Below are 20,982 nucleotides of genomic sequence, written 5' to 3'. Positions count from 1 at the left end.
AGGAGTATGCCCGTAATCCAAAGTACTCGCATATCAAAGCAAGTTTTCCCATTGAAGTCAATGAAAACGAAAATAATTTTGTTCCGCATTGACTTCAATGGCATGCAATAACGGGTGTGCCAGAGAGCGCCAAAAAAGGCTGAGGACACTTCGGCTTGTTTCCTGCGCCCCCGTACCTCAGGCCAAATGAGGTACTGAAGGCCTATTTTGCTTGAATTCTGCTCGTCTTGCGAGTCAACACTCGCAAACCGAGTCAGAATAAAAAAAAAAAATTTGCTCGCAAATCAAAACGCTCTCAAACCAAGTTACTCTTAAACCAAGGTTCCACTGTATGAATCAGCTTGCTATGGAGGGCACCTTGGCTGCAGCTCTGTGTGTTCGTTCAGTCACGGCCCTGCTGTTCCACCCTGCCCCCTCATTCGTTCATGGACGGACACAGCATCCTTTGACAGTAGGTGCATAACCCTACTGTCAAAGGATGCTGTGTCTGTCCATGAACTTCAGAGAAATGGTTTTTACGTTGAGTACAAAAATCCTATTTTTCCGATTGGCTAACTGACTTTGACAGCCGCGGGAGCCAATGACGCCGCTGCTGTGGCTGTCAATCGGGGCGGCCAAGGGACTTGTGGACATCGCTTGACAGATGGGGCTCAGGTAAGTATGAGGGGGGCTGCTGCACATTTCTTTTTTTTTTATTTCTTTTTTCGTGTAAGTTCACCTTTGCAGAAAAATGTGTATAGGGATCTTAGACCGGTCCCTCTCCCCAGTCCCGCTGACCTGGACCGCGGCAATCTCCGGTTCTAAGCCCCGGTATATCCGCGTCAGGAGCCTGGGGCTTAGAAATCCTCTCCATCCCACGCGTCTTCTCCATAGCTGACAGGACGGGCTATGCGGCTGCTGATTGGTTTGACATAACTCTGATGTCATGCTTTCTTGTGATTATTTATCTCAAATAAAATTGTGCTTTGAACAAAAATTGCCAGGTGATAATATATACAAGCTATGGAAGTGCACGTCTTCCTGTGACTGCAAATTTTTTTGTTTTTTGCCAAGAAACTGTTTTAACATTAAACTGTATCTGTTTTTGTTTTAGCCGACATTATTTCTACTGTTGAGTTCAACCTTCCTGGAGACTTGTTAGCTACAGGAGACAAAGGAGGAAGAGTGGTTATATTTCAACGGGAACCAGAGGTTTGTCTTTCTTTTTTTCTCATCTATTTATTGCCTGGGGGCTCTGGTATTATACACTGACCATACACATGGCAAATTCTCTTGCCAATTTCAGACACTTTAAAGTGGAGTTCCACCCATAAATATAACATTACATCAGTAGTTTTAAAAAACAAATGTCATTAGTCCTGTAAGAATTTTTTTTTTTTTTTTTAGATGCCTTCAAAGTGTTGTTGCTAGGCAGAATAGTTAATCTTCCCTCTTCCTGCACCTAGGTGCTTAACCACTTAAGCCCCGGACCAATATGCAGCCTAAAGACCCAAGGTGTTTTTACAGTTCGGGACTGCGTCGCTTTAACAGACAATTGCGCGGTCGTGCGACGTGGCTCCCAAACAAAATTGGCGTCCTTTTTTCCCCACAAATAGAGCTTTCTTTTGGTGGTATTTGATCACATCTGCGGTTTTTATTTTTTGCGCTATAAACAAAAATAGAGCGACAATTTTGAAAAAAAAGCAATATTTTTTACTTTTTGCTGTAATAAATATCCCCCAAAAACATATATAAAAACATTTTTTTTCCTCAGTTTAGGCCGATACGTATTCTTCTACCTATTTTTAGTAAAAAAAATCGCAATAAGCGTTTATCGATTGGTTTGCGCAAAATTTATAGTGTTTACAAAATAGGGGATAGTTTTATTGCATTTTTATTATTTTTTTTTTTTTTTACTACTACTAATGGCGGCGATCAGCAATTTTTTTCGTGACTGCGACATTATGGCGGACACTTCGGACAATTTTGACACATTTTTGGGACCATTGTCATTTTCACAGCAAAAAATGCATTTAAATTGCATTCTTTATTGTGAAAATGACAGTTGCAGTTTGGGAGTTAACCACAGGTGGCGCTGTAGGAGTTAGGGTGCACCTAGTGTGTGTTTACAACTGTAGGGGGGTGTGGCTGTAGGAATGACGTCATCGATCGTGTCTTCCCTATAAAGGGAATGACGCGATCGATGCGCCGCCATAGTGAAGGACGGGGAAGCCGTGTTTACTTACGTCTCTCCCCGTTCTTCAGCTCCGGGGAGCGATCGCGACGGAGCGGCTATAAACAAATAGCCGCGCCGTGGTCCCGGATCGCTCCCCGAGCGGACCCGACCTCCGCATGTAGCGGGGGGGGTCCCGATCGGACCCCCCACCCGCTAATAGGCGAGGACGTACGTGTACGCCCATGTGCCTGTACGTGCCATATTGTGGACGTATATGTACATGCGGGGGTCGGGAACTGGTTAAATGGTCACTAAAGGATTTTTTTTTTTAGCTAAATAGCTTCATTTACCTTACTGCAGTCCTGGTTTCATGTCCTCATTGCTTGTTTTTGCTCTGATGTTGCTGTAATACTTCTCTGTTCTGGACACTTCCTGGTTGTCTGGCTCCGTATGAAAAAAGTCATGGGAGAGTTTAGTTTCAATTTCCTAGCCATGACTCTCTATGGCACTGTCCAGCACAGAGGCATAAAATAACATGCAAAGACTAAACTACTTTGTTTCGTTTTTGCATCTAAGAGGCATATTATATGATTGATTTTTAACTATTTTTAATTGTTTTCATTGTTTTGTTTTAATTGTTTTCAATCAGTTAACTATTATGTCTCTATACCCTGTAAACAGTCATTTCAGCAAAAAAAATGTTTTCCTTTAGTGATCCTTTAAGCTTCCTAACCTACACCGCACAGACTCCTGGGAATGTAGTGGGTGTAACTTTCCAGGAGTCTGTGCACTCCCCAGTCTCGAAGAATCATGCGACTTGGACAGCACAGGTGCTGAAACCTGATCTGAAACCTATTACACTGCTTGTGCAGCACTGAGCATGTGCGAGATCTGTAAGGCTGAAATCCAGGAAGTCATACAGTCTGGCTTCATGATGCCCACACTTAAGATGGCCCCAGTCAATTTCTATTTTATAAAGTGTCTAAATGCTGTAACAACCTAACAAAACGGACCTTAGTTTACAGACTAACTTTACAAGAATACATTAAGCTTGTGTATTACAGGGGTATTTATATTTAAAAAGTGAAATTGTGGCCGGAACTCTGCTTTAAATTCCAATTCAGAATAAACAACAAAGTGGTCAACCATTAGAATCTGTCTAAGACGACATTCTCGAGTGGTCATATTTTTCAACTGCATTTGATTCGTTTTAATTCTGTATCTTTTGCACTCCAAAACCACTATTTTATTGCTTTGTGATTTCAACAAAAATTTTCAATCTCTCAAATATGTATGGCCAGCGTAAGGGCTCATGGGCGTGGAGGGTTCTACACCGACAAGTAGCGGCATATTTCTGGGCCCAGGAGTGGCAGGTATTTGCGTACAGCCATGGCCAGCATCCTGTACAAGTCATTGACAGGCCTGATGGCTGCATAAATGTAACAGCACATCTGAGCCGTTACACCCATACAAAGACCTCCATCCTTGTGTGCCTGCAATCACTTGGATGTGGGGCCACATCTATTCAGCAGTGACATGTCATTCTGTCATTACTGGTATAAGGGAGTAGTGAGTGTAAAGCTCTTTGTACCCGTGTACTAGATCACTAACACTCTACCACAATACTAAGGATCAAGAGCCTGTCAGAAGCACTTTGCATGCTGGTGTTTTAGAAGTGGTTACAAGCACCTAGTTAAAGAGGAGCTCCAGGATCCTTCACAAAAAATGAAGTTAGCATCTACAAATACTGTAGCAGCTGACATTTAATATTAGGGCACTTGCCTGTCCAGGCATCTAGTGGTGTCCTCACCCGAGCCGATTATTCTATCGGGTGCTGGCGCCGACATCTTGACTAAGGGAAACCGGCCTAGAGCAACCTGGGGCCCTCCAGCTCTTGCAATTTCCCATGAGGCATTGCAAGACTGGCAGTTACAATTACTCCCAGAAGCATGATGGGACTTGTAGTTCTGCAACAGTTGGATGGCCCCAGGTTGCCTACCCCTGGCCTAGAGGCTTCACAGCCGTTTTTCTACTGCACGCGGGCCGCGGTCTTCTGGCACCTGTGAAGTGTCCCAGAAGGCTGCGCGGGAAGGAGGGGAGGCTGAACCTCTGGCTTAGTTCACTGCGGCAAACTGATCCGGAGGTGGGAACAGGTACTCCCCAGGTATCTGCCCCCCCCCCCCCCAAAGGTGGCAAATATGGCAGCGGAATGGGGGTAAAAGGCAGACAAGTGGTGCTTTCCCCTTTTGGGTGGAGTTCGGTTTTAAGTGAAAACTCCATCTGTTGTTCTGCAGGTAAACCAAGCACTTTAGACCTCTTCTGGTTCCAGACTTCCAGATAACAGGGCTTGGGCATTATTATTCTGTACCCCCTCTATTAGACAGGTACCCAGAAATTAAAGCAGAGTTCCACCCATTTCTTACAAGTCAGTAGCTACAAAAAGTGTATCTGCTGTCCTTTTAATAAACACACTCGCCTGTCCCACAGTCCAGCGATGTGGCCGCCTGAAGCCTCGGTTCTCTCCCTCCCCTCTCTGTGGCGCCGGCATCACTGGTGTGAAGCAGTCACGGCCAGGTGCGCACTGCACATGCGTAAGTCGCACTGCACTTTCCGAATGGCTGGGCAATCTTCTGGGACCTTTGACATGTCCCAGAAGATTGGAGAGGGGGGGTAGGTAGAGTAGAACTTGCGCTCGGGCCATGAGGGGAGCTGGGTACCTGTCATTTTTTTTTTTTTGGGGGGTGGTACCTAGTTTTAGCGGCGCTTTACCTTCGTTTTCCACCGCTAGCAGGGAGCTTTTAACCCCCGCTAGCGTCCGAAAAAGAGTTTGAAGTGTTGCTGTAACGGCGCTTTGCTGGCAGTTTGTCAGCCCCTCACATTGATTTCAATGGGCGGGGGCGCTTTAGGAACAGTGTATACACCGCTCCTAAAGCGCTGCAAAGAAGCTGCTTGCAGGACCTTTCTTGACACCCTGCCAGCACCAGCGCCTCAGTGTGAAAGCACTGGGGCTTTCACACTGGGATTGCGGCTGAGTCTTTTTTTTTTCAGGCGCTATTTTTAGCGCTAATGCGCCTGAGAAACGCTTCTAGTGTGAAATGGGTCTAAAACAGAACACTTGCAGTTTCTTATCGATGCTTGAGAAGAGTTGATGAATTTCCTGATAAGATTGCACTGCAAATTAGGGTGAAGGCTATCTATGTCCTTATCTTTTAATGGGTTGATTTGTGAATTTCACAATTTAACATGTGCATTATATTCCCTTTTTATAAACGAATTGTTGTAAATGTGTAGAAAATATATTTTATTTTTTACAGTTTGTCTGAATAGTAAATGACCAGCCTGTTTATTTTGGTATTTTTTTTCCCCCACAGAGTAAAAACCGTCCTCATTCTAGGGGTGAATACAATGTTTATAGTACTTTCCAAAGCCATGAGCCGGAATTTGACTACTTAAAAAGTCTAGAAATTGAAGAAAAAATAAACAAAATTAGGTGGTTGCCACAGCAAAATGCTGCTCATTTTCTACTCTCCACCAATGGTAAGTGTATGACCTACTATTACAAAGGCATAAGGATAATATGCAATATTCTTACATGGTTGAATCGGCAGTTTAAAATACACTTTTCATAAAAGGACTTCACTGTGTAGAGATGAGACCCCCTCCCCCCCCCCCCCATTGTGCCAAATCCCTCTCTGCTTTGTTGATTAGAATCTGACCATTTTAGACACTCCCTCCAGAAGTCTATAGTATCTGCGTAGTTACATTGCAACACATAAAAGTGGGGACCACACTATTGGGGGTCCGTGGAAGCGGTCCAGTTGCCTCCACCTGACTGCCGACGGTGTACACCCGCCCTCGCTGACGTATGTCAGCTCCTTTCTCTATCTGCAATGTAGAGTGTCCTGACTCTCCTGTAGTCCAAGGGAGGGGGCGAGCACGACACTCCACCAGGAAGAAAGCCTCGCATTACTGTGTGGAGTTACAGACAGAAGAACAGGAAGTGAGGATTTCTCAGAAGAAATAAGGACATTTAAAAGCAAAATGGAAGGATGAGGTAAGTGAAGGAGGACTGCACTAAGGTAAAGGAAGATATTTAGGGAAAAAAATTGTACCTTTACAACCCCTTTTTAAAGCGGAGGTTCACCCTAAAAAACATCTATGTACCATTCCATCCAGCATACTTGCGTCAGCTACAGTATGCTTTTTTTTTTTTTTTCTTGCGCTGTATTTACCGTTTAATCGCTCAGTTTCTTTTCAGACTCCCGCGGGGAATAGGCGTTCCTATGAAGAGGGGAACATGATTGACGTCCGGCTATGGCGCGTCACACGTTCCGAATATAGCCGGACTAGGTCTCGGCTCTTCACGGCGCCTGCGCACGGACTAGGAGCTGGCTGCGCAGGCGCCGTATACAGCCTAGTTTTATTTCGGCTATTTTCGGAACGCGTGACGCGCCATAGCCGGACGTCAATCATGTTCCCCTCTTCATAGGAACGCCTATATCCCGCGGGAGTCTGAAAAGAAACTTAACGATTAAACGGTAAATACAGCGCCAAAAAAAAGGCATACTGTACCTGATGCAAGTATGCTGGATGGGATGGTATATAATTATTTTAGGGTTGAACCTCCGCTTTAAGGTGAAAAACCTCCTGAGATGCAGCAGCCCCCCTTTTACTTACCTGAGCCCTGTAATTCCCGCGACGGGAACAAGCACACTAGCTCCTGCTGATGTCTTGTGTCCTTATTGGATAGATTGAAAGCAGCGCAATCAAATCCAATGACGTGGGGTCGGAGCCATGTCCTGCTGTCTGAGTCAATAGACGCAGCAGCAGGACATGGGAGCATGCCCGCACGGGAGTTTTCGTAGGGGAGCTACTCTCAGACACAGCGCTCGAGGTCGGAGCCACCAGCGCCGCTGAGGGACCCCAGAAGAGATGGATCGGAGCCACTCTGTGCAAAACCAGCTGCTCAGAGGAGGCAAGTAGGACATGTATGTTTTAAAAAACAAACAAAGGTTTAGTAGCCCTTTAAGGACACGCACGGAACACATGTATACCTAACAATTCACGCTTGTAGTATGTATGTAAGCAGCAATCACACACAACCTCAGGTAGTGCCACGTGCACATTACTTCTAGGACTATAATTTGAATAAAGGTTAACAAGCTGTCTTGGGTGTCGTAGTGTGTCGCGTAGGACCAAGCACTTTTTGAGGCCCAACCTATTTGGTGGTAATTTACATGTCGGTCTTTAATATTTTACTAACAAATGGAGACTATATTGTTTGTGTACACTGATATTAATTTTGGTGTATTTCTGCTGAAAATATGAATTTGATAAACCCACTTTTTAAATACAGTACACATGTGTGTATTATGCAGTATCTTGTTGCCCATCCTAATTTTTATTAATTTTTTCATCCAGTCTGCACAACTCATCTTATAAGCACTTCAATGTGTGTTTTATTTATTTTTAATTTAAAAATGTTATTTATTTTTTACAGATAAAACAATAAAGTTGTGGAAAATAAGTGAACGCGACAAGAGAGTAGAAGGCTACAACTTGAAAGATGACGATGGCAGGCTACGGGATCCATTTAGAATCACCTCTTTACGGGTATGGACCAATTGGATTTCCTTGGAGGTTGTTTGGCATAAATGTGAAGGTTCAAAGAACCCTTGGGCTCCATGCACACTGGGCTTAAAAAAACAACAACTGTGCTCTCGGGAGTAAAAAACACTCATTTGTAGAACATTTTTTGGTACAAAGTTTAGGAGTGTTTTTTGTTTTGTGTGTTTGGCTCAAAAAACAGCGTCTACCAAATAGGGGATAGTTTTATTAATATTTGTTTTTTCCTAGTAATAGCGGCGATCAGCGTTTATTTTTTATTAGAGATATATATATATTCTCTCTCTCTCTCTCTCTCTCTCTCTCTCTCTCTCTCTCTCTCTCTCTCTCTCTCTCTCTCTCTCTCTCTCTCTCTCTCTCTCTCTCTCTCTCTCTCTCTCTCTCTCTCTCTCTCTCTCTCTCTCTCCAACATTATGGCGAACACTATTTTGGGACCAGTGTCATTTTTACAGCAAACGGTGCTACAAAAATGCACTGGTTACTGTAAAAAAAATGGCAGTGAAGGGGTTAACCAGGAGGTGGCGCTGTAGGGGTTAAGTGTTCCCTAATGTGTGATTCTTACTGTAGGGGGGTGTGGCTGGCCGTGTGATGTCACTGATCGTCGTTCCCTGTGATAGGGAACAGATGATCAGTGACAGGCTCACTAGGAAGCACAGGGGAGAGGTTTGTTTTACACTTGCCTCTCCCCGTTCTTCCTCTCTGTGACCCAATCGCGGGACACCGGCGGCGACCGTGTCCGTTGTTCCCGCGGGGACGGTCACAGAGAAGAGGGCCGGGAGCATGCCGGCGGCGGCGCACTCGCGGCCCACGGCTGGGATCTTAAAGGGGACGTACATGTACGCCCTTGTGCCCAGCCGTGCCATTTTGTTGACGTATATCGTCGTGCGGCGGTCCTCAAGCGGTTAAAATAGTGGTCATACAGCCAACACCATTTCTTCTTCCTCGGGCCCAGGAAGCACAATGCACCATATGTAGTCTGTAGCGGCGTTTCTCAGCTTTGAGCCTTCGGAGTGTTGCAGCAAAAGGGCAAAAAATCTGCTATAGGTTAACTCCTGTATACAGACAGAAGAGAGAACATGGACCTCGCTTCTCCTCTGTGCTGCTTTCTTTATTCTTGCTGGTCACCCAGAAAGCTGTCCGGGAGGCCTGCCGGGATCTTACCAGCCCCAAAGATCTCATTGATGGCGAAGGACAGGTCAGATGGCCAAAAAGCTTTATGGGTTGCCGACAGGATTATAGATGGCAGCAGAGAAAGAGGGGAGGTCTGTGCTGTCTCACTCCTGTGTGTGTGTGTGTGTGTATACTGGTGTCAACACACAGGGTTTGAATACTGTCTCTTCCCTTCCCCAGACTGCCAGGGGGGGCACCTCCCACTCACCTAGCAAATGCACATGTGTTTGTGCCTGCTAAAACTCATGATACCACAGTAACTTTTTCTTTATGCGATTGAAATGTTTCAATCGCATAGAGCAGCCCATTAAGACGCAGGCAACTCCGACGCACCTCAGACAGGGTTCCCCCGAGATTGTTCACAATTCTACATGGTACCTTGACTGAAAGTTTGAGAAACACCGGTCTATAGGACTGCAGGAGGGGGGGGTGGGGGGTACTGCATGTCTGTTAGCCAGATGAGGTTAGATTGACACTGGTCCTCATCCAATAGGAAGTGGGATGGTAAGAGCAGAGGCATCGCCCAGTGAAACCTGTGCAGCAGCATGGGCAAGTATGGCAAACAAGCCTTCTACTAAACCAATGTATAGCACATTCTTAGAATGGAAGATATTCACAAATCTCATTCCATCACTTATCCAAAACATTAGAGGATTATTCCTCATTTCAGTAGTGGACAAAGCTTATTACTAATCATTTTTTGGTATGTGAGTTTTTTTAGGGATTAGAAAAAAAATATTGTGTACTGTAATATTGCTGTTCAGGTTATTTATAGGTTCTCTGTATTTATGGTTTCTGTTTTTTTTCTCTTTTTCAGGTGCCAATTTTGAGACCCATGGACCTAATGGTTGAAGCAAGTCCAAGGAGGATATTTGCAAATGCACATACATATCACATAAACTCTATTTCAGTAAATAGTGACCATCAAACTTACCTTTCAGCAGATGACCTGAGAGTTAATTTATGGCATTTAGAAATTACAGATAGAAGTTTTAGTATCCTTTTTCTGGTGACCTGTGTATTTGCCTATCCCATGCATGATCAGATCTATTTTTTTTTTTTTTTTTTTTTTTTTTTTTTTTTTTTAAATCTGTGTATGTGTGTATGTGTGTGTGTATATGTATATGTATATGTATGTGTGTATATATATATATATATATATATATATATTGTGTGTGTGTGTGTGTGTGTGTATATATATATATATATATATATGTATGTGTGTATGTGTGTGTGTGTGTGTGTGTGTGTATATATATATATATATATATATATATATATATATATATATATATATATATATATATACACACGCACGTGCACCTTCACATTTTTGTAAATATATTTTATTATCTTTTCATGTGACACTGAGACCCGGTTCACACAGGGGCGTCTCGGCAAGACGACTTCAGAGGCGACTTGCAAAATGACTTCTGTATTGAAGTCAATGCAAGTCGCCCCCAAAGTCGTACAAGAAACTTTTTTCTAAGTCGGAGCGACTTAAGCCGCTCCTATTAGAACGGTTCCATTGAACAGGACGCGACTTGTCAGGCGGCTGAGTCGCCTGACAAGTCGCCCCTGTGTGAACCGGCTCTGAAGAAACGGCTTGTATAATGGTGTAAATTTGCTGTCCCCTCAAAATAACTCAACACACAGCCATTCATGTCAAAACCGCTGGCAACAAAAGTGAGTACACCCCTAAGTGAAAATTTCCACATTGGGCCCAAAGCGTAAATTTTTTGTGTGGCCACCATTATTTTCCAGCACTGCCTTAACCTTCATGTGCATGGAGGTCACCAGAGTTTAGGTCTGGAGACATGCTTGGCCAGTCCATCACCTTCACCCTCTGCTTTTTTTTAGCAAGGCAGTGGTCGTCTTGGAGTCGTTATCATGTTGGAATACTGCCCTGCGGTCCAGTCTCTGAAGGGAGGGGATCATGCTCTGCTTCAGTATGTCACAGTACATGTTGGCAGTCATGGTTTCCTCGAACTGTAGCGCCCCAGACCATGACACTCCCGCCACCATGCTTGACTTGTAGGCAAGACACACTTGTCTGTACTCCTCACCTGGTTGCCGTCATACACGCTTGACACCATCTGAACCAAATAAGTTTATCTTGGTCTCATCGGACCACAGGACATGGTTCCAGTATTTCATGTCCTCGGTCTGCTTGTCTTCAGCAAACTGTTTGCAGGCTTTTGTGTGCATCATCTTTAGAAGAGGCTTCCTTCTGGGACGACGGCCATTGAGACCAATTTGATGCAGTGTGTGGCGTATGGTCTGAGCACTGACAGGCTAAACCCCCCTTCCCCCCACCCCTTCAACCTCTGCAGCAATGCTGGCAGCACTCATATGTCTATTTCCCAAAGACAACCTCTGGATATGATGCTGAGCACTTAATTTCTTTGGTGGACCATGACGAGGCTTGTTCTGAGTGGAACCCGTCTTGTTATAACGCTGTATGGTCTTGGCCATCGTGATGCAGCTCAGTTTAAGGGTCTTGGCAATCTTTTTATAGCCTGGGCCATCTTTATGTAGCCCAACAATATTTTTTTTCAAATCCTCAGAGTTCTTTGCCATGAGGTGCCATGTTGAACTTCCAGTGACCAGTGTGAGAGCGATGACACCAAATTTAACATACCTGCTCCCCATTCACACCTGAGACCTTTTTAAGGCCCCATACACGGCAAATTTACACTGTTATACAAGCTGTACACTCACTACACAACATTGTAGCAAAGTGTCATTTCTTTAGTGTTGTCACTTGAAAAGATAGATATAAAATATTTACAAAAATGTGAGGGGTGTACTCACTTTTGTGAGCTACTGTGTGTGATTTGTGTGTGTGTGTGTGTGTGTGTGTATTTATATTTATATATATATATACATACACACACACACACACACTATATATTCAAGACCAGATTTATTTGGATTTGCAATTTACTGTTGCCTTTGTAAACTGACAGATTTCTTTCTTTGGGCAGTTGGCGGTTTTAATCGAGATAACAAATGTGCTGATGAGTTATTTGCAAAAAACGGGAGGATTTGTTAAAGCACATATGCGTCAAGCCTTTTGAGTTTCACACCAAAAGGTTCCTAGTTTTCAATGAAAACTGACTACTACAATGTAGTGTAAGTTCTACAGCTGCAAAATGTTAAAATAGTTTGGTACATAGTTGGGTTAAAGGATGAGTTTAACTTTAGGAACATGTTCCAGCTCCTCCAGCTGCCCCTCTGATCCACTCCACACTTGACCCCTACAGCGCCCCCTAGTGGTTAACTCCTAAACTGCAATTGTCATTTTCACCGTAATCCGTGCATTTTTATAGCACGTTTCGCTGTGAAAATTACAATGGTCCCAAAAATGTGTCAAAAGTGTCCGCCATAGTGTTGCAGTCTCGAAAAAAATCGCTGATCGCCGCCATTACTAGTACATTTTTTTTTTTTTTATATAAAAATGCCATAAAACCATCCCCTATTTTGTAAACCCTATAAATTTTGGGCCAACCAATCGATAAACGCTTATTGCGATTTTTTTTTTTTTTTTTTTTTAACCAAAAATATGTAGACTACATATCGGCCTAAACTGAGGAAAATAAAAAAAAAATTATATCTTTTTTTGGGGGATATTTATTATAGCAAAAAGTAAAAAAAATATTGCATTTTTTTTTTCAAACTTGTCGCTCTATTTGTGTTTATAGCGTAAAAACTAAACCACAGAGGTGATCAAATACCACCAAAAGAAAGCTCTATTTGTGGGGGGGAAAAAAGGACACCAATTTTGTTTCCGAGCCACGTTGCACGACTGCGCATTTGTCAGTTAAAGCGACGCTGTGCCGAAACGCAAAAAGGGGCCAGGACCTTAACCTGCATAATGGTCCGGGTCTTAAGTGGTTAAGTTTAGGTGTCACATTGAGAAAATCTTAACTGAAATGTGGAAATTTGTCCTTAACACTGTTCTCAGACATTGTAGATATTAAGCCTGCTAACATGGAGGAATTAACAGAAGTCATCACAGCTGCTGAGTTCCACCCTCATCAATGTAACGTGTTTGTCTACAGCAGTAGCAAAGGAACAATTAGACTTTGTGACATGCGGGATTCAGCACTCTGCGATAGACATTCAAAATGTAAGCCAAGCTCTTTTCTCCTCTAGCCAACATTTGCTGCTTCTCCAGATAAGGTCCTGGCACCTCACAGAACAGGGTGTAATCAATTATTGGTAAAGTAACATTTACTTTAAGTGGAACTTTAGTCAGAAAGTAAAGTCCTGCTAGAAGACTTTAGGCTGGCCTCTTTTGCAGGTATAGCTATGGAAAACAATAAAGTGCCTATACTGTTTAAAATTCAGCAAAACACTCTCCCTGCTCTGCACATGCTCAGCTGCTCTCTATTTTTCGGCCCTGTGCCTAAAATCAGAGCCACTAGAGGCCATTCTGCTGACGGCCTAAAGATTTACTGCTGCTCTGGGCTTCAGCAAAATGGCAGCTTCCGGCAAGAAGAAACTGCAGCAATACTGGAGGGAAATTACAACACATGGTAATTTTGGTAGCGGCATCAATCTGGGATGTATGTTCCTTGCTGAAAAACATTATTTTTCATCAAGTTGTGAGTGCAGTTCCGCTTTAAGACCCCTTTCACACCGAGGGTGTATTGCAGGCTCTACCGGGATGGAAGGGCCTGCTGCCAGTGATGTATTATTAAAATGATGAGGCAGGCAGAGTGGAAATGAAGAGGATTTGACAAGCTATGAAAACAAAAAGGATGATATTATGAGGTGTGTCTTTAAAAGTTCAGTGAATGGTATCTGAAAACAAACACAACAGAACATATAAACAAATTCAATTTATTGACCTTCAAAATAATCGACATCCTTCACAAAACACTTTTCAACGTTCAGAAAGTTTCTGGAAACTGTTAGCAAAGGGCTCTTTAGGAATCGATCGCAGAACGGCTGTCACACATTCTTGGATTTCTGCTGAATTCAGAAAACATGACTCTCCAGGCGGGGAAAGAAGTCCGCAGGCTCCAGATCAGGGGAGTACGGTGGATGATTGAGAACAGGAACGCCGCGCTGAACCAAGAATCGGATCGTACAGAGCGCAGGTGCGTTATCGTCCAGCAACATTCACTGTCCAGTCCTGTACATCTCTGACTGAACACAGCGGATACGTCACAGCAACTGTGACTCTACCTCTCACAGGGACTATGTTCGTCTGCCCGCAGTGGGTTTTCCCTGATGGTCACGTGTTCTCCACGCTATGTGGGGCTTCTCGACATGTCTGGAAAGCCATGTGCACGCACCTCGCCCACGTTGTTGCTGAGATATCCGAACATTCGCCTAACTTTTTAGACACCCCTCATATGTAAGACTTGGACCTATTTGAATACCTGAAAAAATCGAGTTGTCAGTTTTAGTAGAATTTTTTTTGGGGGGGGGGGCAGGAGGGTCTGCTTTAAAATACACCTCGAGGATAAAGAACTTTGTCACTATGGATTTGTTTTTTAAACCTCTTTTTTGCTTGTTAATGGTATCATCCTCTTCACTCAAATGAGCATCTGACTCTTAAAATTGTATCTTTCTAGTTTTTGAAGAACCTGAAGATCCCAGCAGCAGATCGTTTTTCTCTGAAATCATCTCCTCTATATCAGATGTCAAATTTAGTAATAGTGGCCGCTACATGATGACCAGAGATTACCTGTCTGTCAAAGTCTGGGATCTCAACATGGAGAGCAGGCCGGTAGAAACATATCAGGTGAGTTTGTGACCGGCTTACCTTCATGTTCTTAGTTTTGTACCCATATGAGCCAACTTCCCTAACTAAACTTATGCTGTAAACATTGCACAGGTTCATGAATATCTTCGAAGTAAACTTTGTTCCCTTTATGAAAACGACTGCATCTTTGACAAATTTGAGTGCTGCTGGAATGGATCTGACAGGTGAGTGATTGAGTAGGTAAAAACTTCCATTGCATAACGGTAAACTACATTAGTTTTATTTTAGACGACTGCTTTAAAGTTGTTTTTCCACTTTTGCAGTAAAATTTGAGAAAAACTCACTGTTTTCCCAGTCACATTGCATTCCTTTAACCGCTTCAATATCAAGTATTTTTACCCCCTTCCTTCCCAGGTCAATTTTCAGCTTTCAGCGCTGTCACACTTTGACAATTGCACAGTCATGCAACATTTTACCCAAATTCTTTTTTTTCTTTTCACACATTCTTTTGGTAATATTTATTCACAGCTGGGCTTTTAATTTTTTTCTAAAAAAAAACAATAAGACCAAAAATTGGAAAATAATTATTACATTTTTGTAAATAAGTATTTTGTAAATAAGTGATTTTTCTCCTTCACTGATGAGGCGGCACTAATATGCAGCACTGAAACGCAGCCCTGACTGGCATCGCTGATAATGGGCACTGTTGGGGCTTCACTGATGATCAGGGCACTGTTGGCGCATCACTGATGATCAGGGCACTGTTGGCGCATCACTGATGATCAGGGCACTGTTGGGGCTTCACTGATAATGGGCACAGATTGGCGCTTCATTGATGATCAGGGCACTGTTGGGACTTCATTGATGATCAAAGCACTGATTATCTGTGCAGGTCTCCCCAGTTAGGAAATGCCAGTGATCGGCTCTCCTCACATTCTGTCAGTGTGAGGCGAGGAGAGACCATAAGCGGCATTTCCTTGTTTACTTGAAATCGGTTGTGATTGGGCACAGCTAAACACATAGATAAAGAGCTAGGACAGACCTTCTTTTTAATCTAGTTTACAACTGATGAAGTCTGCCAGCACAGTACTGAAGGGGGTAATTATGTACACAACTCCCCCTGCCCTCTCATAAACAAGGGCCGAAGCTGAATTTATCAGAAAACTTCATGTGGAATTTTGAGCAGTAATGTTTGATTAAAAAAAGATTTGGCTGCAGAAGTGGAAATACATTTTAAACGTGTGCTTTAATCAAAACTACAGGCCGACTTGTGCAGTAAGAGATGACTCAATGTACATCAGCTGAAGGGCCGTAGTTTGCAGATCCCTGCACTACACATAGAGGAGCTGTGGTGAACAGGGGTGCTCCTGTCAATGACCTGTTGTAGGATTGACTGAATGCAACTGCCCTGTATATTGAAATTCCTTACACAAGTTGTGAAAATATTTAGGAAATGTATTATATGCTGCTTTTTTTATTTTTTTTTCTTACTAAATGACTTGAGGGTGTTTTTTTTTATAATTTTATTTTTTAGTGCAATTATGACGGGCTCTTACAACAACTTCTTCAGAATGTTCGACAGAAACACACGCCGGGATATAACCTTGGAGGCCTCTAGGGAGAGCAGCAAACCACGTGCCATTTTAAAGCCAAGGAAAGTCTGTACGGGTGGTAAGAGGAAGAAAGACGAGATTAACGTCGACAGCCTAGACTTCAACAAAAAGATTCTACACACTGCATGGCACCCTAAAGAGAATATTATTGCTGTTGCTGCCACCAATAATTTGTATATATTTCAGGACAAAGTTAATTAAAGATGGTATTTTCTTTTTTTTTTTCTTTTTTTCTTTTTTCCCCCTCTCCATAACTTTGAGGACAAAGTCTTGTTCTTGCATAGTTAAACCTAGTTGTTTATCTGTAAGAGATCAGACCATGTTGTCCTACCAGTAAAAAATAATAATAATAAAATAAATAAATTGGATGCGCTTCCCTTTTGTAGAAAATAAACTATAAAAACAAATTTAGCAGAAAGCTGACCTGGATTTCATTTCATAGTAATGCTCTGTCCCAGTAAGGAGGAAGCCAGGGGCCGTCTTGTGTCCACAACCCAGAGAGGGAGCAAAACTCTGAGGTCAGTACTCTACCTGTGCTTAAATGATGAACTTCTTTCATTGCCATATAGACCAATACCATTCGCTGGAATGGAACGGAAACCTAGCATTTTAAATGTAATAGTTTGACCATTGTTTTTTGTAATTGTTAACGGACTTTGGCCTTAATTCAGGACTGGACTACAATATATTTTTTTTTTCTTTGTCCTTTTTTTTTTTTGTACTACCTGAGCCCCGACCATGAAATCCCAGCGATGAAATTCTATAGAGAAAGTTGCCTAATAGCAGTACTGTAATTATCTGGATATATAATGTGGCATTGTTGGGCATTTGTGGGGGGAATGTAAAAAAAAATTCAAATTTGCACCCGTTTCCCCCTTCCTTTTCCCCAGCATGTCGGAATTTAGTAGGAGTTTCATAAGCAACACCCAATGTAACAGAAGGGGCAGGCACTTTTTTTTTCTTCTTCTTCTTCTTCTTCTTCTTCTTCTTTCTGGGTGCTGGACACTGGAACTCCATATTTGCTGCTCTCTCGTGGTAAGGAAAGATGAACTTTTTATTTTATTTTTTGTCCCTGCAGCTTGTTTTCACACATCCTATCTTTCCATTGGACTGGAATACTTCAGTCACAGCTACTTGCGTTACTGTGCGACTTGGTCCCGTTTATTTTACAGTGAATAATCACTGGCGGGTCACATGCCTATCACTTAGTATGCAAATTGGGAATCCAATGCCCTAAAAACTATATTAAAATGGTGACAGTTAACTGTTATTACACATAAATTCCCACTGTCTGTAACATTCCTGTTTTCTGTAGGCTTGGCCGTTGCTACTGAGCGTTTGCTGCTGAGCGTTTAATTAAAAAAAAATGTAGTTTTGGTTCAGTATGCAGTACCAAGCCCCCCCTCCCCCCTCCATTCACTGTATGTCTACCCCTACATTATCAAGTACAAAAAAGCAGGCTTTTTTTTAGAATTTTGGGCTTGTTTGCCTTTTTTCCTGTATACTGTTCAGACAACCCAGTTGAATTCAGATTCATGCGTTGCAACTTTTTATTCCTTGTTCCATTTTTATTTTTTAATGAAATGGTAAGGTTTCAGCAGGGTTGGCTAATGAGGCAGCCATTCAGCTGAGGAGTTGCATTTCCCAGCATGCTCTGCTTTGTCAGGACCACTATGGGATTTGTCTCTTCTCGAGACCTGTCATTTGAACGATTTTTAACCTACTTGGTTATATTTTTTTGTCGGTATCCAATGAGTGGAAGTTAACAAAAAAAATTAAATAAAAAAATTCAGGGGGTTTTGCACAGTATTATGTAGGATGGTTGTAACAACATGCTAACAATTTCATAGTGTACCTAATGTGCATTATTTTTTTTTATATATACGGTCCCTTTTTTTTTTTTTTTTTTGGTCCATCGCTGCACCTCAGCCCAAGACATTTAATGCCAAACAATATTTTTTATATCATTTTCTTTTTTTTTTTTCTTACAAAATGGCTGCAATGAACAAATAGGTTTAACTGGGTTAAACGGTTGCTTGACACTTGGAGTTTGTTTCCTATAACTAGTAGGCGACCCGTCTAGTCGTAGGAAGCTGAGACTGGTACTAAGTGCAAGAATTTTGTGCCTCTTTTGGAGATGAGAAAACACATTTGACCTACAATCTGTTTTTTTTTTTTTTATTTTTTTTTATTTTTTTTAGAATTATTGGTCAGTTCCAACAGTAATATGCAAGAACAAAATATGTACCTCATCCCCGATATGCCCGTAGAGTGCCACTCTTCACATTAGACTTGGCTCAATATAAAGGCCAACTCTTCCTTTCTAGAAAATTATATTTTTAAGTCGGGGTGGCAAAATCGGCTTTCTAAATGGTTGTTGTCCATCTTGTCTGCTTCCTGATGGTATAGCCTCTTAAATAATTAGCACTGCCTAACGGGAAGTGTTCAAATTGTGTGTGTTGCTACATGAGAATTCAGAATGTTATGCCTATTTTTAAATGTTTGTGTGATTGGCTGTACAGAATTGTAGTCCTCTATGGTAATGACACTTTCATACACTGACACTGTAGAAGCACGGCAAAGTGGGTAAAAGACCGTTTAAAGAGCCGATTGTTTAAAGTGGAGGTTCACCCAAAAAAATCTATTTTTAACAGTAGATTGGGCCTAATTACGGGAAGCAGAATCGGGTGTTTTGATTCAAATCAGTGCAGTACTTACCTTTTTTGAGAGAGATGTTCTGCCGCCGCTTCCGGGTATGGTCTTCGGGACTGGTCGTTCCTATTTGATTGACGGCCTTCCGACCGTCGCATACAGCGCATCAACAGTTTCCGAAAGTAGCCGAACGTCGATGCGCAGGCGCCGTATAGCGTCGCACCGACGTTCGGCAACTCGTGACGCGCTGTATGCGACCGTCGGAAGGCTGTCAATCAAATAGGAACGCCCAGTCCCGAAGACCATACCCGGAAGCGGCGGGAGAACATCTATCTCAAAAAAGGTAAGTACTGCATTGATTTTAATCAAAACACCCAATTGTGCTTCCCGTAATTGGGCCCAATCTACTGTTAAAAAAAAAATTTCGGGTGAACTCCCGCTTCAACTTTTCCCGTCTTTAAAGTATGGCTTTTTTTTTTTTTTTTTTAGAAAGGTGCAGTTGCCGTTTGAAATTCTAATTCAATTTTTTTTTTTTTTTTTTTTTACATAAACAAAGGCTTAAAATATAAAAACAAAAAAAAAAAAAACTTCCTATCTTGTATATTGGTTGTGACACTATTTCAAATTGCTAAGTTGTGAAACTTTTTGGCCATAAAATCTGACCATGTTCATGAAATAGAAAACAGACCTATACAACAGGATTGTATATATTTGTTCAATTATTTTGACCAAAAAGTTTAATAAATTTTAAATGTTTACCTGAATTTTGAGTTGTGTACATTGGTCTATTTTTTTTGCATTCTTTTTTATATAAACCCTTTTTTTTATTTTTTTAAATATAATAGTTTTCTATTGTACAGTTGAACCTTGGATTATAAGAATAATCCGTTCCAGGAGAATGATTGTAATCCAAAACACTCACATATCAAAGCAAGTTTCCCCATAGAAGTCAATGGAAACTAAGATACAGTAAAACCTTGGTTTGAGAGCATTTTGCAAGACGAGCAAAATTTTTTAATACATTGTGACTTGATAAACAAGCGATGTCTTGATATACAAGTGGCGTCATCTCACAACTGAGTATAAAAGAGAAGAGAGGCGCTTCTAAGTGTAGCAATACGGTTACATTTAATAAAGATACAACATTTAGCAACTCACATGGTTGATGATTAATAAAAGAGGTACAGTGCCTTGCGAAAGTATTCGACCCCCTTGAACTTTGCGACCTTTTGCCACATTTCAGGCTTCAAACATAAAGATATAAAACTGTAATTTTTTTTTTGAAGCATCAACAAATGGGACACAATCATGAAGTGGAACAAAATTTATTGGATATTTCAAACTTTAACCACTTAAGGACCGGACCAATATGCTGCCTAAAGACCCAAGGTGTTTTTACAGTTCGAGACTGCGTTGCTTTAACAGACAATTGCGCGGTCGTGCGACGTGGCTCCCAAACAAAATTGGCGTCCTTTTTTCCCCACAAATAGAGCTTCCTTTTGGTGGTATTTGATCACCTCTGCGGTTTTTAGTTTTTGCGCTATAAACAAAAATAGAGCGACAATTTTGAAAAAAATGCAATAATTTTTACTTTTTGCTATAATACATATCCCCCAAAAACATAAATTTTTTTTTTTTCCTCAGTTTAGGCCGATACGTATTCTTCTACCTATTTTTGGTAAAAAAAATCGCAATAATCGTTTATCGTTGGTTTGCGCCAAATTTATAGCGTTTACAAAATAGGGGATAATTTTAATGCTTTTTTTTTTTTTTTTTTTTTTTTTTTTTTTACTACTAATGGTGGCGATCAGCGATTTTTTTCGTGACTGCGACATTATGGCGGACAATTTTGACACATTTTTGGGACCGTTGTCATTTTCACAGCAAAAAATGCATTTAAATTGCATTGTTTATTGTGAAAATGACAGTTGCCGTTTGGGAGTTAAACACAAGGGGGCGCTGTAACATTTAGGGTTCACCTAGTGTGTGTTTACAACTGTAGGGGGGTGTGGCTGTAGGACTGACATCGATCGAGTCTCCCTAACAAA

At 41.8% G+C, this 20,982-nt stretch overlaps 1 protein-coding gene across 1 annotated transcript in view; it reads left to right on the top strand.

Moving 5' to 3' along the window:
• The window catches only part of PPP2R2D (protein phosphatase 2 regulatory subunit Bdelta), a 35,745-nt gene extending 19,095 nt beyond the window's left edge, over nucleotides 1–16,650 (top strand). Inside the window, exons 3-10 of the mRNA XM_040361369.1 lie at nucleotides 1,094–1,191; nucleotides 5,527–5,692; nucleotides 7,656–7,768; nucleotides 9,768–9,945; nucleotides 12,918–13,082; nucleotides 14,539–14,708; nucleotides 14,802–14,893; nucleotides 16,204–16,650. Coding sequence (XP_040217303.1) covers nucleotides 1,094–1,191; nucleotides 5,527–5,692; nucleotides 7,656–7,768; nucleotides 9,768–9,945; nucleotides 12,918–13,082; nucleotides 14,539–14,708; nucleotides 14,802–14,893; nucleotides 16,204–16,483 — 1,262 coding nt within the window. The 3' untranslated portion in view covers nucleotides 16,484–16,650. The remainder of the gene's footprint in view (nucleotides 1–1,093; nucleotides 1,192–5,526; nucleotides 5,693–7,655; nucleotides 7,769–9,767; nucleotides 9,946–12,917; nucleotides 13,083–14,538; nucleotides 14,709–14,801; nucleotides 14,894–16,203) is intronic.
• Nucleotides 16,651–20,982: the final 4,332 nt, after the last annotated feature.

Source organism: Rana temporaria, chromosome 8 (assembly GCF_905171775.1).
Source record: "Rana temporaria chromosome 8, aRanTem1.1, whole genome shotgun sequence".
Classification (NCBI taxonomy): Eukaryota; Metazoa; Chordata; class Amphibia; order Anura; family Ranidae; genus Rana; species Rana temporaria.
Note: the sequence above shows the minus strand (reverse complement) of the source record. Positions and strands in the feature narration are given on the sequence as shown.